Source organism: Vidua chalybeata, chromosome 9 (assembly GCF_026979565.1).
Source record: "Vidua chalybeata isolate OUT-0048 chromosome 9, bVidCha1 merged haplotype, whole genome shotgun sequence".
NCBI classification, from domain to species: Eukaryota; Metazoa; Chordata; class Aves; order Passeriformes; family Viduidae; genus Vidua; species Vidua chalybeata.
Genome location: NC_071538.1, coordinates 505159 through 529153, shown reverse-complemented (window position 1 = coordinate 529153; position 23995 = coordinate 505159). Strand labels below are relative to the sequence as shown.

Sequence of the window (23995 nt, the reverse complement as noted above, 5' to 3'; positions counted from 1 at the left end):
AGGTACTATGCCTGGGCCACCAGGGCAGCGTGGGGGGTCCCGGCTGGTGTTGTGTCTCCTGCTGGCTGGGCTGCGCGTGGCCCAGCCCTTGGCTTTTTTTGGCTTTGCAGACCACCACCTTTGCATTAGGTCCTGGGACAAGAGTACCAGGGTGCTTGCTGCTGCCAAGTTATTTGAGCAGCAATTCCAGGTAGTGGGAGGGGAGTAGAGCAGAGCTGGCTGGTGTTTGTGCCAGCGTGTACATAGGGCAGCCTGTGCTTCTCCCTGCCAGCTGATCTGGGGCAGCACATGGGGTACTGCTCAGACCTGCTCCCTGCCAGCCCAGGGGAAGCTGTGCCCTGCCTCTGTCACCCTGGACAGTGCTGGCTCAGCTGGTGCTGCAGCTCCTCTCTGGTGGCAGTGACAAGGATCACCAGTGTCTGCTGGGAGCAGTGGGTGGCTTCCCCTGCCTGTGAGTCAGTTGATTTGTCTGGAGACTTCATGCTGCCAAAGAGGTTTAGGAGCAAGGCTACAGCCCTGGGGCTTTGGGGTGTCTAGTTGGACAGGAAAGCTTTCTAGGGAGCTGGTGGCCCGCTGCCAGGGGTGCTGTTTCCTTTCCATAATATAAGCATGGAATTCAACACAGCCGAAACAGTCTAAAATTTTTGAAAAAGTTCTTTAATTGTGGTTTTTGATGTTGCACAAAAATTATCATGGGCCCGTTATTATTAGTATTATTATTATTTTCTCCCTGCCTCGTTGCGTAGCCGGTGGCCGCTGTGCCAGGCTAGTGCCTGGAAATGATGTCAAACCACCAGCTCTGCGTGCAGCTTGGGGAGCTGGAGCACCAAGCCTGTGCCCTGAGCCAGGTCGGTCCTTTGGCTGCTGTCCGGGCCACGTGTGCCCGTGCAGGAGACCCAAATCATTCGCCCAGGGGCCCGGAGAGGGGTAGCCCATGTGGGACCCTCTGGGCCAGCTCTGGTGTCTTGTGGAGTGTCTCCATCACCCGCATTTTGGGGGTGTCCTACCCAGCCCCACAGTGCCAGGAGGAGGGTCCTGGACGTGTGTGCCATGCCACAGCCACGGGGCAAGCGCTGGAAAGTGAAATGTTGCCTATTGCTTTAAGTTCCCTCGCTGGCCATGGGGACTTTTTTTTTTTTTTTCTCTTGCACTATGAATGGGTTTTGCTGTAAATTATAGCTCTGCGCACATTCCCTCGGGCCGAGGAAAATAACCTCTGCTGAAACGCCAGCCCGGATCACTGACTGGCTCCCCTTCTCCGCTCCCTAATTGAAACCAAATGTGCAAGATGTAGGATTGTGGGATTTCTGGCCGGCTCCCAGGAATCCGCAGAATGCGAGCGAGCTCCCAGAGGCATCTTGCATCAGCCCGGGGAAGTTCGCTCCTCACCTGGCTCCCCCGGCCCAGGCGAGGGGCGAGGAGCCCACCCGCCCTCCGCCGCAGCCCCGCTCCGGTGAGTCGCTCTCGGCTGCGTGGGGACGTGTGTGACCCTCCGAGGCTTGGGATTTTGGGGGAATACGGGTCAAGTGTGCTCCGCGGCAGAGCCCAGGCAGCGGGGCTGGGGTGGAGGTCTGCCTGGGAAGGGTCTGGGGCGGCAGCAGGGCACCGTCCTCGCTCGGGGCGGTGACAATTGACCCCTCTTTGCCAGCTGACCCCACAGCGCCCGTGTTTCCCCCTGTGCCTCGTGCCAGGCCAGCGTTTCCTGGTGTCCCTCCTCAGCTCCCGCCTGTGTGTTGGCAGAGTTGGCGGCAGTGCTGGTCAGCCAGGGAGGCCCTGCTGTCCCCAGGGTCCCCTAGCCAGGCACCGGGTCACTCTGGGAAGGGGAGCACAAGGCCACTGCCCTGGTGCTCGTGAGCATCGTGCGCTGGTGCTGGGAGCCCGCTCGTGCTGCCAGCCCTGGGTGGCGTAGGGGCGACGCTGCGGAGCCCCGCTGGCAGCGGGGCGAGGCCGTGGCACGGAGTGTGGAGCAGGGCTGGCAGCTTTTGGCTGCCGGGGAGCACTCGCAGGATGCAGCACCCGCGGGATGGTGGCCCCAGGCCCCCAGCCGTGCTCCTGGCAGGTCTCGCCAGGGCAGCTGGAGCCACGGGGACCTGCCGCCTGCTCCTCGCGCTCTGGGCAGCTGCGATGGCCCAGGCTGAGCCAGCGAGCCCGTGGCTGGGGAGGCGCTGGCTGCTGCAGGAAATGGGGCTGCATCCAGCCCAGAAGAAGTCTAAAATGGCATTTTTGGAAGGGAGGAGGACTACGGGTCCCGGCATGCTGCACTGCGCTCCCGCCACGGCTGCTGGCAGCACGGCATGCTGGGGGCTGTAGTGCCAGCTGGGGCAGGGATCCTGAACCCCCTTACCCAAACACTCTTGGGCCAGGCTCGCAGCGGGCCTGTCATCACTCAGGGACGTTCTCTGAGTGGCCTTCACCTGTCTCACCTAGCAGGATGGCAACCCCAGCCCCATGAGGACCGGGGCTCTGCAATAGGAGCACTAGAAGTCCTGGCAGACTTGTGTCCAGGACCTGGCGTGCACAGGGGGTGCAGGCTGCTGCCATCCAGCCCCCTCCCCGTGGATGATGCTCCTCTAGTGCCAGCAAAGGTGGCAGTGCCCAGCTGGGAAGCAAGCTGGGGACCTCACCCAGCTGGGGACCTCACTTGGAACGGGCTGACAGCAAGAGGGACCATGGCTCGGGTGGGGGTTGTCTCTTAACAAAAGCAGATTTAGTTTCTCCCCCAGTTATTTCCCTTGGTTATTTCAGTAGAATAAGGAAGGAGGGAAATAAGAAGGGAAAACAACAAAAAAGCAGCAGCCGAGGGAAACTCGAAGCCCAGGCAATGCCAGGGAGGAGCTCCAAAAACTGTCTGCACTAAAACTTTCCAGTGATTGAAAATTTTCAGCAAACATTTTCAGTTAAAGCATTGCAAAGCCATCCCTTTTGCCGGGCTGGTGGAACAAAACTGATTTCCAGCTGGGCTGCCAGTACTGCCCCCATGCTTGACCATGTGTCCCCTGGCCTGAGTCACTGTCCCCGCACTGTCCCCCAGCCCCACAGCCCTGAGGGGCGATGAGCACTTCCCGGTGCTGTGTGGGGATGATTTCCCTATACTAGGCTAAATGTAAATGCATTCCCTGCAGGAGATTACAGCATGTGGTATCCTGATGCTTAAAGAGTTTACTCAGCCTGAAAGAATAGTGGGGGAGAAAAAAATCCCTGGATACTTTTTGGAATGCAGAAGGAAATTAAGATTTTAATGTTGGGGGGGGAACTGGCCATCATCATCAAACGCAGGAGCCTCTTGCCTCTGGGCAATGCAGCTGAAATTCCCAGTTGCAGCTGAGTTAGTTGCAACCTAGCTACAGTTTCCCAGCTGCGAATAGGGAAAAAAAAAAAAAAAAAAAAGAAGGCAACCACATACATTCATTTTGAAAGGAAAAAAAAAAAAGAAAAAAAAAAGAAAAAAAAAAGGAAAATTAGAAAAAAAGGAAAATTAGAAAAAAGGGGGGAAAATCATCCTGAGAGATTTTGGTGATTGGCAGAGTCTCCCAGGAATCCAGCAGGGTGCTGTGGGGTGTGGAAAGCTTCTTGCAGAGTGCAACTGGCAGCTCCTGGGGTTTTTCTCTCCCCCTGGGTGCTGGTGTGGCCACAGCAAGCCCCAGTCTCGCTCCTGCCATGCCAAGCCCCAGCTGTGGTGGCGACCAGGGCCATATCCAGCACCTCCGAGCTGGCTTTGTGGGATGTGGGCAGCTGGCTTGGGTGTGTTTAGCCTTTCTCTTGGTGGTGGGGAGATGCAGGGACACAAGCAGGCATTCACCTGCAGCATCAGCGGTGTTGGGCTGGTTCAAGGATGTGCCAGCCAGGACAGACATCCCTGGTTCAGTGGGCTTGGCTGGGATTTACCCCAGCAGCTAGGCCGTTTGGCCAGGAGCTGTGGTCCCTCTAACCCCCAGGTTAGAAGATTGCTCTCTCAAAGGTTTATGCGCATTTAAACTAGATTAAAACAGCCTTTTTAAATAGAAAGAGAACTGGTTGCATCTGGTGCTGGTGTGAAAGTGTCCTCTTGGCAGATATAAGGGGAGCTCAGGGAGCCGGGGGCAGAGCTGGTGACATTTAGGGGTGTCCCTGGTGCTTCTCCCAGCACGGTGCCACACCCCGTGGTGGCCACCCAGAGGTGTGTGGGAGCTGCTCAGGCTCTGGGGGCTCCTGGCAGCTGAGGCTGGTGAGGGCCAAGGCGACGGCTATGGTGACAGCCACAAGGGCAGGCACGTCCTGGGGAGGTCCCCTTGTACCCTCTGAGGAGAAGCCCCAGCAGCACCAGTCCTTTTTCTCCCCATGCTGTGGCCCAAGCCCCGTTCCCAGGTCCCCTCCAGCCCCATCCCATGCTCCCCTCGAGGCAGAGGATGCAAGCTGGCTCCCGTTTCCTTTGTCACACGTTCTGTGTCACACGTGGCCCTGGTCTCCACTCTGCCATGGGGAGCTATCACAGTTAAATACCCCGTAAATTAAATCTCGGGTGATTATCTGCTCTCTCGGAGCCAGCAGGCAGGAAACCGCTCTGGCACCCTGCTATTATTGTCTTATGTGATGGGGTTGTGCAACTTCTTCTCTCAAAGGCAGCCAAGGGTGGGCAGTCAGGCCAGAGCCTTTGTGCCCTGCGGTGGAGGCAGCCAGTGCTGGCCCCAGGCAGAGCCCAGGGAGCCTCCCGTGGGTCCTGTGGCCATTCCATGGGGATGTGGCACACCGTGGCTCCCAGGGGTGGTGTCTGGGATCCCTGTGACCACCACCACAGATCTGAAGCTTGGGGCTCTGTCCCTCCTCCGAGGCTGAGGTGGGGACATGGGGTCTGGTGCAGGAGAAGTGCTCCTACCCTCAGCTGGCTGGTCCAAGCAGGGCTGGTGTTTGCCCCCTGCTCGGCTGCCTCAGCGTGATGAGCCCTGGTTCTGTCTCCACAGGACTGCCGACATGTCGGCCACCCCCAGACCATCCCTGCTGCCACTGACGCTGCTGCCGCTGCTGCTGCTGCACGTCCCACACATTGCCAGAGCCCAGGTCAACCCCGGTAAGTCACACAGGGACCAGGTGGCTGCAGTGCCATAATTTCATTGCCCCGGTCTCTGCTCCTGCCAAGTTTGGACTCGCGTCGTCTCCGTCATCTCTGGGATTTTCTCAGCTCTGGGAGCAGTATGTGATGGCTCCCAAGCCTGCACCTGCCTGGTCACTCTGCTGTCCTGCACCTCACTTGGGCACCTGCAGTGACCTTCAGAGCCCCTCCCCAGCGTGCCACAGGTGCTCTCCGGCCCCTGGCACTGGCAGGGTGCTGGACATGGCAAAGCACGACAGCCCTGGGCTCTGAGCAGGGCGCTTGCCCACGGGGGCTCACCGAGTCTGGAGGCTGCCAGTTGCCAAGCTATTGTTTTCTCTGCTGGGCTGTGCCTTCCCTGGCAGTTTTGCAGCAAACCAAGGCTGGCTTTGGGGAAGTAGCTCGGGTGCCTGGGTGCCAGACTGGGTGCCTGACTTCTGCTGAGAAACCACAATGCTGCGCCAGCCAGCAGCACAAGTGTGCTTAGATGGCTGTTCCTGCAGGGCTCAGCCCCATCCTGTGCTGCAGGAATGGACAGAGCCCAGGTTTTCCCAGGGTTTCCCCAGAGAGTCCCTTTAACAAGTCCCTTCAAAGGCTTCTTCCGTCTGTGGGAGGAGTTAGCTGGGTCTTCACTGGAGGTTGCACGGTGCTTATTTAGGGAGGCAATCCTGTTTCTCCCGCAGACATCTGTGGCTGGCAGAATTGGATTTGCCTGGCTAGGATTATTCTTACCAAGACAAAAACACAGGGCTGGCTCCGTGTTTGGCAAGAATTAAATGGGAATTCAGTGGGAGCTGTGCTCTGCAGAGCATCACGAGTGGGAGAGCAGGAGACAAGAAGAGATGCTCCCACTGTGCCAGTGCTCGCGATCAAGGTGCGCACATCCCTCTGCCTGATGCAGGATATGGTCCCTGTGTGTGGTGTCCCAGGGGTGGTGATACAATGGGACACGGGTTCTTTGTGGGTACGGTGCCAGGCGAGCCAGGGGCTGTGGGGTAGGAGGTGGCCCAGGCACAGCGTCCCGCGCAGTCCTTGCCACCTCAGTGTGGCTGTTTGCTCGGGGTGGTGTGTGGTGGGACCGTGGTGGGCTGGAGCCGGCAGCCAGACAGTAAACATGGCCAAACAAGCCGCCCTTTCAGCAGTGCTCTTGGCAGCCAGGCGTGAAAAAATAACTCCTGTGAAGCAGTGAGGATGCAGTGCTGAGGGAGCCGGCTGCCACTCGGGGGTGCAGCCCGCCTGCCACCCCGAGTACTTTTCCACTTGCGGCCCAGCCAGGAGCAGGGCTGGTGGTGGGAGCTGAGGGGTCATCAGGGAGGACGAGTGCCTGTCTCGGTCACTTGTTCCCCCAGGCAGGGACGGGGAGCAGCGGGGCAGCACGGCACAGTTGCTGCCGGTGAGGTTTCTGGGCAAGCAGTCTCGGGAGTGAACCCTCTGGAGCACGGGGACAGCAGTGCCAGCTCACAGGCTCTCCACCGCAGCCAAGATCCTTGCCAGCAAGGCTGAGGAGATCCCGGGGGACAGGGCCCAGCGTGCCCATCAGCCCTTGGAGCCACCTCCCCTTCTTCCCACTTCACTTGAAGCTGGGCTGGGCTGCTTCTGGCCAGAGGCTTCACTTGTCCGGGAAGGTGCCTGCTTTGGCAGGACCGTCCCCTCCTTTCTTCATCCTCTCTTTGTAAGCCAGAGGGACACGGAGAGTGCTGCCCTGGGGCACAGTGGATGTGCCCCAGGCCAGGCCCTTTCCACGGGGGGATCCCCTCCTGCTCAGCACCCTGCCGGTGTCATTGCAGCGGTGTGTCGGTACCCCTTGGGAATGTCGGGTGGGCACATCCCTGACGAGGACATCTCGGCCTCCAGCCACTGGTCTGACTCCACGGCTGCCAAGTACGGACGGTGAGTGTGGGCCTCCTGCAACAGCCACAGCAGGGTCTGGGCTGGCATGGAGGGAGAAGGGGGACATGGGGCTGGCCTCAGCCACGTGCAAACAGCTCCTCCACTCTGGGCTCACAGCCTGGACTCGGAGGAGGGCGATGGAGCCTGGTGCCCCAAGACCCCAGTGGAGCCAAATGACCTGAAGGAGTTCCTGCAGATTGACCTGCAAGCCCTGCACTTCATCACACTGGTGGGCACCCAGGGGCGCCACGCCAAGGGCCATGGCAATGAGTTTGCCCCCATGTATAAAATCAACTACAGCCGGGATGGCACCCGCTGGATCTCTTGGAGGAACCGGCACGGGAAGCAGGTGAGGTGGGCCTGCAGCGGATGGTGGGTGGGGAGGCTCCTCCTGCCCATCCCCACCGTGCTTCTCTCTCCAGGCGCTGGATGGAAACACCAACACCTACGACATCGTCCTCAAGGACCTGGAGCCGCCCCTCATCGCCCGCTTCGTCCGCTTCATCCCCGTCACCGACCACTCCATGAACGTCTGCCTGCGCGTGGAGCTGTACGGCTGTGCCTGGCTGGGTGGGTGGCACGGTCCCGTGCCTGTCCCCATGTCCCCAGCGCCCATCCTGGGGTGCTGGCCATCCCACTGGGGGCTGCCTGTCCTGCAGCACCGGGATTGGCGGGGTGTGCGGGCACTCACCCTTCCCTCCCTGCAGACGGGCTGGTGTCCTACAACGCGCCGGTTGGGCAGCAGCTCGTCCTTCCCGGGGGCACCATCATCTACCTGAACGACTCGGTGTACGACGGGGCCTTCGGGTACAGGTGAGGACTGGGTCCCACGCTGGGGAGCAGGCAAGGAGCATGTTTCTTCCCTGCATTTTCAGGCTGCTCCTCAGCAGAGCAAATGCTTGCAGTGTCCTTGAGGTGGGGGACATGGCCAGCCGGGGAAGGGGGTCAGTGTGATGGGGGAAGCAGCTCCAGCCCTTCCCTTGGATTTGCTCTAGCTGCACCACGTGTTCAGTGCCCCACAGCCTTTTCCAGAGAGGACATCGGGAACAAAATCCCCCCTTGAGTATCCTGGGGCCTGTGAGGAGCTGCCGGGGGGGGTGCTGGGTGCTGCAGGTTGGTGGGGCTGGCAAGAGTCACACTCAGTCTGTCCCTTTGCACATGCCAGCATGACAGAGGGCCTGGGCCAGCTGACGGATGGGGTGTCGGGGCTGGATGACTTCACACAGACCCACGAGTACCACGTCTGGCCGGGCTACGACTACGTGGGCTGGCGCAACGAGAGCACGGCTGGCGGCTACGTGGAGATCACCTTCGAGTTCGACCGCATCAGGAACTTCACTGCCATGAAGGTCCTCACCCCCCCTCCCTGTCACCCTCCCCGTGCCCCTCGGTGGCCATGCTGACAGGCTGCCCCACAGGTCCACTGCAACAACATGTTCGCCAAAGGTGTGAAGATCTTCAAGGAGGTGCAGTGCTACTTCCGCGCCGATGCCAGCGAGTGGGAGCCCGGCGCGGTCTCCTCAGTGCTGGTGCTGGATGATGTGAACCCCAGTGCCCGTTTCGTCACCGTGCCTCTGCTCCACCGCATGGCCAGTGCCATCAAGTGCCAGTACTACTTCGCTGACACCTGGATGATGTTCAGTGAGATCACCTTCCAGTCAGGTACCCATCGCCACAAGCCCCATGGGGACCAGTTTCTCCTGGGTGGGAGGCTCAAGGAGGCAGCGGGGCTGTGGGGCGCCCACACCCCCCACTCTGATGTTCTCTGCTCCCTGGCCAGATGCAGCCATGTACAACAACTCAGTGCCCCCCGCCGAGGCACCTGTGGTCCCCACCACTTACAGTAAGCGTGGGAAGCATGTCACTCTGTGCTGGGTGGGCACTGTGCCCCATCCCACAGAGGAAAGGGGCAGGGGGTCTCCCCACGCCCCACTGTGACCGGCCCTCTCTGTCCCCTTCTCTGGCTAGACCCCACACTCAAGGTAGATGACAGCAACACACGCATCCTGATTGGGTGCCTGGTGGCCATCATCTTCATCCTGGTGGCCATCATCGTCATCATACTGTGGCGGCAGTTCTGGCAGAAGATGCTGGAGAAGGTGGGCAAGTGTGGTGTGGCCGGTGAGGTCAGTCTGGGCAGGCTCTTCTGGGAGCTCAGCATGGAGAAAACAGACTCCATGCAAGGGCTGATGCTCCCTTCCCCTCCTCAGAAAGGCTGTGCTTCTCACCCATCTCCCAAGCAAGGGGACTTAGCTGAGCAGGGTGGTGACTTTGGGACTTGCCTGTTTGTCCATCCCTCTGTCCTGAAGCTGCTCTGGGGAACAGGAGCCGGGGTGTGAAGGGTTCTCACCACAGCCACCATCTAAACAAGGCCACTCACAGAACTGATGAAGCCAAACCCTTTTCCATAGAGGCAGACAAGAGAAGGGGGGAACACGCAGACAAACCCAGGCAGGGGTTGCAAGCCAGGGACAAGGCACTAGAGAGGAGGTTTGGGCTCATCCCTGGTACCCTCCCGCCCATGCTGTGGGGAACCCTACCTCTCTCCTCCCTTGCCCCGCTGTCGCAGGCGTCACGGAGGATGCTGGACGATGAAATGACCGTCAGCCTCTCCCTGCCCAGCGAATCCAGCATGTTCAACCACAACCGCTCCTCCTCCCCCAGCGAGCAGGAGTCCTGCTCCACCTACGACCGCATCTTCCCCCTGGGACCCGACTACCAGGAGCCCTCCCGCCTGATCCGCAAGCTGCCTGAGTTCGCCTCGGGGGAGGAGGACACAGGTGAGAGCCGGGAGACCATTCACTGAGCCTGCTGCATCCCCCTCTCTCCAACCCCAGCTTTTGGCCACTCTCCAGACATTTTGTCACAGAGGAGAGAGGTCACACAAGTCCCCATGCAACCCACATGAAGGTCACACAAAGCCTGTGACTGAGAGCCAACGTCCACTGCCAGACTGAGTTGTGTCTGATATCATCCTTGGGATGTTCTGGCACCTCTTCCTCAATGGTCTGGAGGTCAGGCATTGATCTCTGCTCCTCTGGTGCTTAGGGCTTGTTTGGTGTGCTTGCCATTGGTGGGGCAGGAGTGGAGCAGCCTGCGCTGCCTGCAGGAATGCGGCTCTGCGGGGGCAGAAGGGACAGAGTGCGAGCAGCCACCAGGGAGCAGAGGGTGCAGGGCAGGACAGCCATGGCAGGGCTGGCCCCGCTGTGTCCCCCCAGGCTGCAGCTGCCCGACCAAGCCATCCCAGGCCAGCGTCCCTGAGGGCGTCCCGCACTACGCCGAGGCCGACATTGTGAACCTGCAGGGTGTGACAGGCGGCAACACCTACTCAGTGCCAGCCCTCACCATGGACCTGCTCGCCGGCAAGGACGTGGCCGTCGAGGAGTTCCCCAGGAAGCTGCTGAGCTTCAAGGAGAAGCTGGGAGAAGGCCAGTTTGGGGAGGTGAGCGGGAAATGGGCCTGCTCCGAGCAGGGCTCAGGCAAAGCTCTTCCCAGCTCACAGGGGCTGTGGCAGGCTGTCAGTCTCAGCAGAGGCAATGGCTGCCCCTTGCTCCCCCAGGTTCACCTCTGTGAAGTGGAGGGGATAGAGAAGTTCGCAGGGAAGGACTTTGCCCTGGAGGGCTTGGATGGCAGCTCTGACCGCCCTGTGCTGGTGGCTGTGAAGATGCTGCGGGCAGATGCCAACAAGAATGCCAGGTAGGGACTGAGGGGGGACACACACCCCAGCACTGCCCCCGTGCAGAGCCTCACCAGGAGAGCTGGGATGCCGGGAAAGCATTCCCTGTCTCCATCAGCTGTGTGCTCAGTATGCAGCTGCAAGGACCACACACCTGGGCTCTGGTGGGGATGCTGGGCTGGCACATGTCAGGATCCTTGGTCCTAACCAGCTCCCCAGGGCCTATCTACCTGCTGAGCCCACTCTGCAGCTCATCTTCTGCAGTCCCTGGGGACGGGACCCACAGGTCCCTCAGGAGGCTTGGGTGGGCGAGTGGCACTCTTGGCCAGTCTGTGCTCACCTCTGTGCCCCTCTGGGTCTGTCCATCCCATCCGTGTGGTTTCTGTTCCGGAAAGGAATGATTTTCTGAAGGAAATCAAGATCATGTCGCGGCTGAAGGACCCCAACATCATCCGGCTGCTGGCGGTGTGCATCACAGATGACCCCCTGTGCATGATCACCGAGTACATGGAGAACGGGGACCTCAACCAGTTCCTGTCCCGCCAGCAGGCAGGCGGCCCCGCTGCTGCCCACGCACCCACCGTCAGGTAGGGCTGCCTGGGAGAGCAGGGGCAGGCAGCGCTGCTTGCTCCCGGGACACCCCGCCTGGCGCCGTGCACCTTCTGGCTGCTGTCCTTCCTTCCTTCTGCTCATCCGTCCCGTGCGCCCCTGACAGTGACCTGCGGTTCATGGCCACCCAGATCGCCTCGGGCATGAAGTACCTCTCATCCCTCAACTTCGTGCACCGAGACCTGGCAACGCGCAACTGCCTGGTGGGGAAGCGCTACACCATCAAGATTGCCGACTTTGGGATGAGCAGGAACCTCTACAGTGGGGACTACTACCGCATCCAGGGCCGGGCAGTGCTCCCCATCCGTTGGATGTCCTGGGAGAGCATCCTGCTGGTACACGGGGCCTGGGCTCCTCTGATGGACACCGACGTGGCTCTGGGGATGCCCACTGCCCTGTTTCCTTGGGCTGGGGGGTGCAGGAGGGATGGCGAGGTCTCTGCTCACTGCAGCCCAGATTTAGGGTGAAGCATGGGGAAAGCAGGAGTGGTGGCAGGTTTTCGAGGCAGGCTGGGGGGACTATGGTGATTTTTGATGTCGAAGGGCAGGACATCCTTTAAGCGGAATGCTCGGCATTTTATTCTGGCCACGGTCAGGCCCGGAAGAGGGAGCAGTGTTGGCTTTTACCTTTGCCAGGAGCTGGGTCCTTGGCAAGCTCCAGTGCAGTCACTGCCAGCCAGATCTGGAGCTCACCAGATTCTGGCCCCAGGCAGAAAGCAGGTCTGTGGGGGGGTGCCAAGCATCTCTGTGGGACCGGATGTGGGTGCTGAAGCATCCAGAACGAGGTTTTGATCAGCGAGCACCTACAGCTTCTGGAGCAGGATGGGGTAAAGCCCACGCCTGACCCCGCTCTGCTCCCTGTGGCCAGGGCAAGTTCACAACGGCCAGCGACGTGTGGGCATTTGGAGTGACGCTGTGGGAGACCTTCACACTCTGCCGGGAGCAGCCCTACTCCCAGATGTCTGACGAGCAGGTCATTGAGAACACCGGCGAGTTCTTCCGGGACCAGGGCCGGCAGGTAGGGCTGGGATGGGACGGACGGGACAAGAGGGCCAGTGGTGCACCTAGGACATCAGGGGCCTGGGAAGAGACTTTAAGGTGACCAGACGGGGAGGTTGGCTGCGAAGCAGCTATGTATCAGGAACTCCTCCAGGAAGGAATCCTGGTTGAAGGGCCCATCGTGGCAAATGCTGCACTTTATGCCGCCCAAGGCATGGCTTGCTCGCTGACCCCACTGCAGCACCTAGGGTCTGGGGGACAGAGGCAGGCGTCCCCCTCTGGGGGTCACTTTGCCTCTGGGCACGTGGCAGCACAGCCCCCAGCCCGGGCCACAGAGAGATGGGGCACACTGAGAAATGGGGCTCTCCAGGAGCAGTCTGCACATTGGTTTCTGCGGCAGTAATTCTCTCTCTGCCACTTCTGCCTTTTGTTTTGCAGACCTACCTTCCGCAGCCCGTGCTCTGCCCTGACTCAGTCTATAAGCTAATGCTCAGCTGCTGGAGACGGGACACTAAAGACCGTCCCTCCTTCCAGGATATCCATCGCCTTCTCCAGGACTCAGCCAGTGAAGAATGACCCTTGGCTCCCACCTGTCCTGGTCCCCATCCTTCCCTGTCCCCAGAGGAGCCCCAGATGCGAACAGAAGCCACTTCACAAGGACTTAGCCATAAACCCCGAGCAGCTGCTCGTGTTCTCATTGTGCAGTGAGGCCTCAGAGGAGACCCCCAAGGACAGCAAAGCCCCACGGCGTGGGACGGCTCAGAGCTCCCTCTTCCCCGCAGACCTGAGCCCAGCAGCAGCACGGGCTTGGGGAGGGTTATTTATTGGTGCAGCGTGTTCCCGGTGACAAGGACTGGGACAGAGCGGCTTCTCTTCCCCGGCTGAAGGGAATGAGCTTCAGCTGGACTTTCTCCATGAGGAAGCTCGGCCCACACGCAGGGAAGGGATGTGTGTAGGCGTGTGCCCGCTGGAGCAGGGACAGACCGGCAGCCACCACCGGCTTCAGGGGGAGCCGGGAGCTGCCACCAGGTCTCAGTGGGCTGTGCAATCGCGGGGTGAAAAACAAAGACTCCACGGGCATCTGGGGCTTTGGACATGCCAGTGGAGAGACGGGAAGCACCCTCCCTGCTGGCCAGCCCCAGCTGCACAGGGAGAAGACTGGGGGCGCTCCCGGCACCTCACCCAGCTGCTGGAGTGTGCAGCCAGGGAGGAGCGGGCATCCTGTGCCGAGGGGACGTTCCCTCACCGACCACAGCCGCTCCGGAGCAGCTCAACTGCCCAAGAAATGCATTTTGGATGCCCCACGGGTGGTGCGTGGCAGCTGGCAGCAGAATGCTAGCGCCTTTTAGTTCCATGGGGAAATCTCCATGTCCTCCTCCCCCGGGGTTAACCCACATCTTCATCTGCCAGGAGAGGAACGCACGTAGCAGAGTTTCACTGGCAGCTGCCTGCCGCCCATGCCTGCAACAAGCCCACGGGCGTGGAGCAGGGCACTCCAGCTCTCCCTGGTTCTCAGCCTGGGATCACAGCCCAGCTGAAGCACCCGAGCTGGGCTCTGCCACCCTGAACACCCCACAGCATTCCGGCACCCGTCCATGCTCCCGAAGCTGCCGGCGTCCTGAGCAAACCGGGCAGGTGCCAAAGCCTTGGCAGCTTACCCACCACGCCCCAAACTCGGACCCTCCTGCGGCTGGACAGGAGGAACTGTGGGACTTGAGGGTCTGTGGACCCCTCCACACTTTTGTACGCCCTAGCTCAGCACCAGCGGGTGCGCGTGGCGCAGTTCCCAGTATCCCACAGCTAAAGCATGTGTATATTCAGTAGATGCGCCTATGTGTAGGGGCAAACGCGCTGAAGAGACACTCTGTATGTGACCTGGCTGCACGGTTTCCTTGTGGCGCTTCTGCAGGCAGCTCAGCTGGCCTCCCCCGCGGGCTCCCCGGGGCTGGGGGGGCTCTGGAGCTGCACCGTGTGCCCGGGATGCGGTGTGGAACACGGGGAACAGCCTGAGAGCTGGGGCGAGGATGGTCAGGAGAGCAGCCGGCTGACCCACGCCAGCTGCCCATCCCAGCGGGTGGGAGGGAGGGAGGTAATGCTCCGAGGCTTAGCACCCATGTCAGGACATGTCCAGCAGCGGGGCCGGGCAGGACCGTAAGCCTGGCAGAGGGGAGGGCAGGGACGCTGGGCTGTGCCCCGCAGGACGCTGGCTGGTCTCCTGCGTGCTCCGCTGGCTCCGACAGAGGATGTCTCATCCCTGCCGAGCGGGGACGGGCTTTGTCCGTGCCACGGAATGATGCCCCTCTGCCTGTCCCCTCGGATGGCTCCGTGCTCCAGGGGCCTCGTGGCCCATGCCAGCCGTGCCTCAGCAGGCTGGGGGCACTGGGGCAGGTGAGGCACGCCCGCAGCCGCTCGGCACGGTCTGCACGGCCCCGCGTTCAGCAACGCGCTGGGGTGCCTGGGGGCAGCTGTGGGGCCCGGTGTGTCCATCCCCTGCTCCAGCTGGGACCCTGCCAGGGGCCAGGGAGCTCTCCCGGGGGCCCTGCGCACCCACACCGCCCCGGCACGGCGGAACGGCGACCTGCGGGACACTTCGGCCCTCCTCGGTGGCAAAGGATGGCAGGGCTGGGCAGAGCGGGGCACAACGGGCTCGAGGGGAGGGGAGGGGAGGGGAGGGGAGGGGAGGGGAGGGAAGGGAAGGGAAGGGAAGGGAAGGGAAGGGAAGGGGGAAGGGAAGGGGGAAGGGAAGGGAAGGGAAGGGAAGGGAAGGGAAGGGAAGGGAAGGGAAGGGAAGGGAAGGGAAGGGAAGGGAAGGGAAGGGAAGGGAAGGGGGAAGGGAAGGGAAGGGAAGGGAAGAAGGGAAGGGAAGGGAAGGGAAGGGAAGGGAAGGGAAGGGAAGGGAAGGGAAGGGAAGGGAAGGGAAGGGAAGGGAAGGGAAGGGAAGGGAAGGGAAGGGAAGGGAAGGGAAGGGAAGGGAAGGGAAGGGAAGGGAAGAAGGAAAGAAGGGAAGGGAAGAAGGGAAGGAGAGGGAAGGGAAGAGAAGGGAAGAAGGGAAGGGAAGAAGGGAGGAAGGGAGGAAGAGAAGAAGGGAGGAAGGGAAGAAGGGGAGGGAAGGGAAGGGAGGAAGAGAAGAAGGGAAGGGAAGAAGGGAAGAAGGGGAGGGAAGGGAAGAAGGGAAGGGAAGGGAGGAAGGGAGAAAGGGAGGAAGGGAAGAAGGGAAGGGAAGGGAGGAAGGGAAGAAGGGAGGAAGAGAAGAAGGGAGGAAGGGAAGAAGGGGAGGGAAGGGAAGAAGGGAAGAAGGGAAGAAGGGAAGAAGGGAAGAAGGGGAGGGACAGCGGGCACATCCGGGCTCTCCGGGGAGGGGGCGGGCCCCACGCGGATGTGGGCGGGCCCTATGCGCCAGGCGTGGCTCTCGGGGGCGTGGCCACGGTGCGCGTCACGGTGGTCCCGCCCCCTGCGCTCGGCTCACCATCACGCCACCGGCGGCGCGGGCCCCGCCCCCCTGCCGCCCGCCGATTGGCTGAAGGGCCGGGCGGGGCGGGGCCGGGCGCGGGCAGCGCTTATAAGGCGGGGGCGGCGGGCGCGGGGCAGCGATGGAGCGTGTGGTGCTGGTGACCGGCGCGAGCGGGTGAGCGGCGCTGAGGGACGGGGAGGGGCGGGCAGGCCTGGCCTGGCCTGGGCAGGGCTCTCTCTGACACCGTCCCGTTGCAGCGGTGTGGGGCTGGCGCTGTGCCAGCGGCTGCTGGAGGAGGATGGCCGCATCCACCTCTGCATCGCCTGCCGCAACGAGCAGAAGAGCGAAGCCACGCGGGACCTCATCCTGGCCACCCACCCCGCCGCCCAGGTGTCCACCGTGGAGGTGGACCTGGGTAACCTGGCCTCCATCCTGCGGGCCGCCCGTGAGCTCCGCTGCAGGTATGGGGTGTGCCCCCATCGGCCGCCCCCTGCCCGCGCTCCACCCCAGCGACCCCTCTGACCCCGCTCCCACCCCGACTCCTGTGCCCTTCTCCACGCAGGTTCCAGCGCCTGGACTTTGTCTACCTCAACGCGGGGATCATGCCCAACCCGCACGTGAACTTCAAGGCTCTCTGGCACGGTCTCCTCAGCGGGTAGGCGATGTTGGCGGGGGTTCCAGCCCCCTGCCTGTGGGGAGCACTCGTGCGGTGCTGTGCTCTTGGGTCCCGTGCTGCAGAGCCTGTCTCGCTCCCTGGTGTGAGACAGGGCACGTCCCGGGGGGATGCACCCTCTTGTGTGGGGTGGGTTTGTCGGCTGAGTGCCGGGGCATCAGTGCCCCCTCTGCTCCCGGCTGTGAGGCCTGCTGAGGGCGTGGGAAGGGCAAGAGGTCGCCCAAAGCTTGTAGCCCCCTGCCGCTGCGTGAGAAGTGCTGCTCTGTTGAGCTCCGTGTCTCCTTGCTGTTGTTGTGATGCCAGCGTGGGTTTCTGTAGCTGCTCATAGCTGTGGGTCACAGTGCTTTGTGAAGCTCGTGGTGCTGGTGTGAGCATTGCTGTTCTAGAGGCAGCACGGGGAGGCTGAGCCGAGGAGCACAGTGACTTGTGTGAGTCTCACAGAACTGTTGGGGTGTTGAGCACCGGTGCCTGACTGATTTCCTCGCCTGCATTAGGCATGGCCCAAGGGCTTGTCTCAGTCCTGGAGCTTAATTAAATTATCTGAGCGTGAAACGAGGGAAGGTGTTGTTTCTAACAGTCGCTTACCATGAGAAATTGAAGGGACAAGTCTTCTCTGGTTTAGTCAGTATTGAGGCACTTGCAAATAAAGGGCCTGGGACACTCTCTAGACCTTTCCCATCTATTTTTTTCATGGTTTGATATTGCCCTTGAATATCTGTGTGAAGCTGTGTGGAGCCTGTGAGATGGGGGCTACTGCTGAAGGGCTGAAGGGGGGGAGTGTCAGATTCCTCCTGGCGGTGTTCCTCACTATCTCCTGTTCTTGTCTTCCAGGAAGGTGCTCCACATGCTGACCACTGCCGAAGGCATCATGACCCAGACGGACAGGCTGAATGGAGATGGGCTTCAGGAGGTGTTTGCTACCAACCTCTTCGGACACTTTATGCTGGTGAGGCTTCGTATGAAGACTAAGCCCTCAGTCTTATGTTTGATGTGGGTAGTGATGGGTCTGGGCAGTACAGATCTCACAGGTTCAGATGCTGGTGGAGGCTGCAGCCTGACAGATGAAGAATGACAGGGCAAAGGCCTTGGCATTTGTCTAAATAGCGATAAATTGTGACTTTTATTGCAAGAGTTTATATAGTTTTGAGGTTACTCTAGTGAGCCAGCAGACAGAAGTCGATCATGTGTAGTTCTCCATCCGGGATAAATGCTAAGGCTTGGCTGTATTAAATTCTGAGGTGCTCAGCTGAGCTGTCCAGCAGAATGACAGCTGCTCATGCAAATGTTTGCTTTTGGCTAGTCTAGGATAAGCTGGCTGAGAAAGCTGAGAGAAGCTCACAGCCTTAGGTGCTGTGAAGTTATACCCTAAGACTGGGAAGCTGCTGTGTTAAATAAGTTAACAATTCTTTTTCCAGGTTCGTCAGCTTCAGTCTCTGCTCTGCGGTAATGAGAAGCCCTCACGACTCATCTGGACCTCCTCCAGCAATGCCAGGGAGTCTGCCTTCAGCCTCTCTGACTACCAACATGCCAAGGGGCAGGAATCATACAGTTCCTCTAAATATGCTACTGACCTGACAAGTGTGGTTCTGAACAGGAAATTTAATGGCCAGGTGATGATGGGGTTTGTGTTGCTGCAGAAACCTAATGAGCTGCTACTGTTTGTAATTATCATGACGTCATTGTTACCTAGTTGCATTCATTCACTCATAGCAATGTGATGTGTTCCTTAATGCACAGGTAAGAACTAAAAATGGCTGAGGTTGAACTGGTGGTGTAGGGGGTAGAGAATCTGCCAGAGGGATTGCCAGATTCTGGAGTTCTTGCCAGAAAAACTTCCCAAAGCGGCAGGTTTTGGGAGTGGTTCTTACCTTGCAAGCTCTTCTCTTTAGATCAGAACTGATCTTAAAGAGCAAAGAGCCTCTGCTTTTTTCAGGTGTCCCTGCCTATCTGGACAGGGCTGCTCTGGCAGTGCTGCCTGTAAGCACTGGAGCTGCAAGCTCTGCTGGTGGCTCTGTGCTGCTGCTCAGGTTTGCCAGTGAGCTGTACAAGCAACCTGCCTTCCCTGTTGTGGGGGATTGATGGGCTGTGTTGGCAGCTGCAGTCCTGGTCCAGCAGTGGTGGTTGTGCCATTCTCAAACACTCCTGGAGAAAATGATTCAGTCCCAGAAGGCTGAGCCCTTACATATTAAAGAAGAGGCAGTTTTTGGTCTGAGTGGGCTGTAGTTTGTGGGATATGTGCTGTGGCTGCTGAGCTGCATGGAGATTGCACCAGGAGGCTGCATTTTCTACCCTGGGGGTATGTAATGGGCATGGGTCTAACACAAACCTTTCCAGTTTGGACCTCTTAAAAGTCACTACATCTAATTGCTCTCTGCTCTGGTACTTAGTGGACTATCTCTGTCTGGTGTCTGTACACACCCTCTCTTGCTGAGGAGGTCTGGGAGGGAAGGAGCATGACCCATTCTTTTAACTGTGGTGTAATTGCACACTGACTTGGTTTCTTCTCTGCAGGGTCTGTATTCCAGTGTTGTTTGTCCTGGGCTCGTTATGTCCAACATGACATACAGAATTTTGCCTGTTTTCCTGTGGAAGCTGCTAATGCCCATCATGTGGCTGGTGAGTGGATGGATGTCCTGGCTGGTTTTGGGCTGTGACACACTTCACTGCAAGTGATGTACAGCACACTTCTGGCTCCTTGCTGCCTGTGTTGGTGTAGATTTCTTCCTTCTGTTGGGCTGGGCAGGCTGGACCCTCTGTAAACCTTCCCCTTCTCATCTTGGGGCCCCAGTTTCCAAGCTGAGTTTGGGGGTTTGGTGCTGGACACTTCAGAGGGGCAGGGTTCAGCCCTTCAGCTACAGCAGTGTTTGTCAAGGCTCCCCTTGGAAGGTTTGCTAGTTCTGTTTGGGATTGTGAAACGCCATTAGCTTGCTGGCAGCAGAGCTCAGGATGTGGCCCAAACTTGGCCCTGTGCTTTGAGATGCTGTTCATTTCTAGAACAACCTGTTTTTCAGTGGTGTTCTTTCCATTCCTCTAGAAGGCAGTGTTGTTTTCTTTCCAACCCTATGGAAAGCAAAGCTTCCTGCTCTCTATTGCCTCTCCCCCTGCTTCCCCAGAGCTCCCTTGCCTTTCTTCCTCTGGCCTTCAGCTTTCCAGGTTCTGTGCCTGAAGGCTGCCTCTTCTGACCCTTGATGCTCTTGCCTTTCATCTTAAGCTGCCCCAGTTGCAGCAGCTGATCCTGACGGATCACATTTCTCCTGGCAGCAGAGAGGCAATGCCTTCTCAGCTGTCCTCAAAGCTGGCAGTCCTGCAGACCCCCTCTGCCTCCTGCCATTCCTGCCCTTGAGACCCTTCCAGAAGAGGCACCTGCAAGGTGTGTGTGTGTGTCCTGTTGCTCCTGCCTTGGGGTGAACTCTGTGTGGGACCGTGGAGTGACACTTGCTGGGGGGCTCCAGAAAGCAGTTTGTGGTGATAAAGGGATGCTTTAGTCAGTGTGCAGTGTTACCTGTTGCCCAGTTTGAGAAGCATTTGTACCCCTAGCAGATTATCTGGAGTGTTTGGGCTGCTCAGGGCTTGCCAACAAATGTTGGGCCACAGTACAAATTCTGCCATGTCCTCCTTTTCCCCTCAGATCCGATTTTTTGCCAAAACTTACACTCTGACACCCTATAACGGAGCAGAAGCTCACGTAAGTAGTTCACAACTTGATTTTAACATTGCTTCCTTCTGAGTAGCTCTTCTGGGGTCTTGCGGCTTGAGCAAAGAGCCTGTCAGCAAGGCTGTGGGTAGGTGCTGTATTTGACCCCCAAAAGCCACACAGCAGTGAGTGTGGGGAGCCAGCTGTCCCCAGGGCTGATCAGCCACGTGGTGCTCTATAGCCTTCATCCAGTACCCATAAAATAAATTATTTTGGGAAAACATCCTGACCGGGGAGAATGATGTGCAGCACAGGGGATGGAGGTGGGTGATGGGGGGCACAGTGTGTCTCAAGCACAGTGGAAGCAAGTTCAGCCATGCTGAACTGCTTTAGCAGAAACCTCCATTACTCTTGGCTCAGGTAGGTCACATCTGAAGGGAGCCAGCTCAGAACTTGACATATCACATCTTTCCCTGCTTGGTGGGAGCACCTGTGGTGTCTCCTGTGTCTGCTGGCAGTCAGGTCTTTGCCCACAGGCGTGGCTGGGACATTGTGTGCTGGACTTGTACATCTTTGTGCTGTTCTTCCCAGGTGTGGCTGTTCAAACAGAAGCCAGAGTACCTGGATTCTCTTGTCAAATACCACAGCTGTACTTCTGGACTGGGGAAGTGCTATGTGGAGCCTCGAAAGGTCAGTGGAGAGAGAGCTTTGTGCTGCAAGGGGTTTGGCTGGGGGCCTGCCATCTGCTTTGTACGGGGGAGGCTGGTGCCAAGGGTGTCCTGTGCCTGGAGTGGAAGGAAGATGCTTGTTGAATGCCAAGATGTGGGGTTATCTGCAGTGTTTCCTAGAGTAACTCCTGGCTTAGGCTGGAGTCTGGAAGACAATGGAAGTGATGGTTGGAAGTGAATGGAAGAACAGATTAAGTGTGTAATGATACTTCCCCAAAATATGTTCTGGCTTATGCCCTGGTGACAGGTGTCTTTAGCTGGCTGTCTGTGAGGGGAGAAGCTCTGGAAATGCACCCTGCTTATCCCCAGAGCTGCCCTCGGTGTCTGCACTGGCTACCACCAAGGTGATGGTCTCACAGTGCTGTTTCCTTGCCTTCCAGATGGATGTGGATGAAGACACTGCTGAGAAACTTTACCAGAAGCTGATGGAACTGGAGGAGCAGACTCTAGAGAAATACCGTGATCTCTTAGATTAAGTAAAGCTAGTCTCAGTGGGGTGAGAGTCTTGTATCAGTAACATGGGATTTCTTCATTCTGGTGCTACCTGTGTTGCCAGCTGTTCTGCAGGCACAGCTTCAGACGCAATCTTCCTTCTCGACAGAAGGTGAACAGTTCCTGAAAATGGAAATGTGAAAACTGAAGAGAAATACTTAGATCTTTTGCTGTGGGATTTTTCTTTTGGCATAAAACTGGAGACCTCGAATAGGCAGAGTCTGCCCTAACACAGTTGCAAAGTGGTGTCTTGCAGAAGCATGACTGAGCTGTGTGTGGCTCAGGAACAGCCTCAAAAACTGTGGTTTCCATCTGGCTCAGTGCAGTAAAGGCAGCAGTCTGGGGTGCTGCCCTGCATCTTGGCTCTGCTGGTGTTTGTAGATGGCTCAAACTCATCACCTGTGGCTGATCCTGATGTACTTGGAGGCTCCTCTTCAGCAGAGCTGCCATTACACTTGTTTACTAAAGCTGGGGCTGGCTCTACAGACCTGCTCAACGAGATTGAGCCTTACTGGCAGGCAGGGTCTGCACAGCAGCTGAAACCAAGCTCCTGAAGAGCTGGCCTGAGAAGCACACACCTGCCTCAACTGTGAGGACAGATGCCTTGCTGTCCCCTGGGTATGGGCACTTGAGGGTTTTAACTATGACTGGCTTGAAAGGATGATGTTAACCTGCACTCGGGGCCAGTCTGCTCTGTTTTGAGCAAGAGTGAGAGGTTACCATGTTGTTTTAGCTGTTTAACTCTTTTTATATAAATCTATTGTACCAACCATTCTTCCTGTTGTTTATCTGGGGGACCTTCACCAAGTACCTGCCACCAAGTAACTTCAAGTGCTGTAATGAATAAATGACTGAAATTGAGTTGTCCTTGATGCAGTGGTGTTTTTACTCCAATATCCATCTACTTTTGACTTGGAGGCTTGGAAGGAAATTTAATTTGTTGCCTGTGCATACCTGAGAGGTGTGGAGTCTTTCCTCTTTGCCACAGAAGAGCTGTTAACCACCTTTTTGGGCTTACTCCTTTAGTTAAGGAAAGACAGGGGTGATTTCTGAAGACTCCAGAGTGGTTTTGTGTGCTGAGCACCGCTGGGAAGTCTGAGGCTATTTCCCAGCCTTAGGCTCTTGGGAGGTGTCTCTGGTGCTGGCTCACCCTGCTGTGTCACATAATTGCTGGTTTAATGCTCCCTGGCAGGGGAGCCCAGGCGCTTCCCTGGGGCTGCCTGGGCTCAGGTGCTGTTAGAGGAAGGCTGTGCTGCAGGCTCTCCTGCCAGGGTGCCCACAAAGACGGGGGTAGCTCAGGGCTCTGTGTGGGAAACCTGCACAGAACTGGCAGCCAGGAGAATCCAGGCTCTTCATGCAGTCGGCTTGCAGGGATACAGATTTAAAGAATATTGCTTTCATTTTTTAACTTCATCTCTTCCACTGGAGAGCAGAGGGGGACTGCCAGCGGGGTGGTACCGGCAGCAGAGGTGTCTCAGTCTTGAGTTTAGGCTGAGGAGACCCTCCCAGCTTAGCCTTGTGTGAAGACCTGAGCCCACCAGCACTAGTTTGGGTAGGAATGTACTGGGTTTTGGCCTGGCAGTGGAACAGAGTGAGGAGCTGGCCACTGTGGGGTGTGGCCACAGCTGTGGCTGTAGCTGTTCAGAGCTGTGAAGCAGATTGGTCTGTGCTTATGTGGGTGTTTATTTAAATGCATTAAAGCCAGTCCCAGCACCAGATCTGGATTCTGTGGCTTTGTTCAGCTGTGTCCTGAAACACCCTGGGATCAAAACCCTCTGGTGGAGTGCCTTCCCTTCTTCACAGGGAAAGTCAGTGGCTGGTTCTCTTCCCCACAGCATCCTTGTTCTGGAGGAGATGAAGCACATTGCCTTGGCTGGTTTTAGGTGAGAACCTTGAGCTTTGCTGCGCTTCTGCCCTGAGCTGTAGCAGGTAACACTCACCACCTTCATCTTTAGAATTCCCCCCTACCCCAAATGCAGAGGCACTCAGTCATTTGTTTTCCCTGCCTCATTTTCTCCTTGGGCTGAGATAAATTAAATAGCAAGTGTTACTCAGAACACAGTCTGACATAATGCTTCTGAGCTGAGTGCAACTTAGTGGGGAATGGGAGGGTCAGGGGTCTTATGCCAAGCTGATCACCTGTACTGCCCTGTGCCAGCTGGCACTGCAGCTCTGCCAGGCTTAGGATTTGAATGCAGTGAGGTCTGGAGATCCTAGAAGATGTAGCTTTGCATCATCTAGCACACTTAAGAAAAACAAATGTTTTCTGATATATGGGTTTGGTGGTTCTGTTGGGATTTTTTTTCTTAAAGCTTGGAAAAGGGGAAAATTTCTTGGATGGGCAGAGGTTGATGACCAGAGGAAGGACCTTTCAGGTTTTATCTCAAGCGTGGCTGTAGGATGAAGTTGGACATTTAACAGGAAAAGCAGGGATGGGATGGGACAAGTGCTTTTTGCCTATGGAGCATGCAGTGGCTGATGAGGGCAGAGGATGAGTCTTTATCCATGACACTGGTGTCAATAAAGCTATAAATTTGTTGCTGGTTGGTCTTAAAAGTTCTCTCTAGCTCTCCCTTGAGGATTTGCAGCTCAGGGTTAGAGAAGATGTGTTTTTCTGTCCTGCTGCGAGCTCGGCCTGCTGCATGGTTTAGCTTCCCCTTGGTTGCTGTGGTGGCACTTGGTGCACTGAGATGTGTGCTCCGTGCTGGGAGATGCACATGTGGGATATTCAGGAGTAGTGAGGGATCAGCTGCCGCCCGTGGTTGTCCTTGGTGTGGGT

General features: G+C 58.1%; 2 protein-coding genes across 4 annotated transcripts; both read left to right on the top strand.

Annotated features, from left to right (window-relative positions):
• Positions 1–1368: 1368 nt before the first annotated feature.
• DDR2 (discoidin domain receptor tyrosine kinase 2) lies at positions 1369–14112 on the top strand. Of its 2 annotated transcripts, none has more exons than XM_053950824.1 (17): positions 1369–1453; positions 4938–5044; positions 6853–6955; positions 7073–7304; positions 7378–7525; positions 7663–7768; positions 8121–8304; positions 8374–8617; positions 8736–8798; positions 8924–9054; positions 9525–9735; positions 10174–10397; positions 10515–10651; positions 11027–11218; positions 11347–11575; positions 12108–12257; positions 12677–14112. In XM_053950824.1, exons 2-17 carry the CDS (start codon positions 4948–4950, stop codon positions 12812–12814), a joined length of 2589 nt encoding a protein of 862 aa, XP_053806799.1. In that variant the 5' UTR covers positions 1369–1453; positions 4938–4947; the 3' UTR covers positions 12815–14112. The 2 variants fall into 2 exon arrangements, with proteins under 2 accessions (XP_053806799.1, XP_053806798.1); XM_053950823.1 differs by having other exon boundaries at positions 8924–9081.
• Positions 14113–15782: 1670 nt separating this feature from the next.
• Positions 15783–22077, top strand: HSD17B7 (hydroxysteroid 17-beta dehydrogenase 7). 2 transcript variants are annotated; one of them, XM_053950908.1, is made up of 9 exons: positions 15783–15863; positions 15947–16150; positions 16252–16344; positions 17194–17308; positions 17778–17972; positions 18874–18978; positions 19991–20047; positions 20588–20686; positions 21105–22077. In XM_053950908.1, the coding sequence occupies exons 1-9, from the start codon at positions 15829–15831 to the stop codon at positions 21198–21200; spliced, it is 999 nt and encodes a 332-aa protein (XP_053806883.1). In that variant the 5' UTR covers positions 15783–15828; the 3' UTR covers positions 21201–22077. The 2 variants fall into 2 exon arrangements, with proteins under 2 accessions (XP_053806883.1, XP_053806884.1); XM_053950909.1 differs by lacking the exon at positions 19991–20047.
• The last annotated feature ends 1918 nt before the right edge of the window (positions 22078–23995 follow it).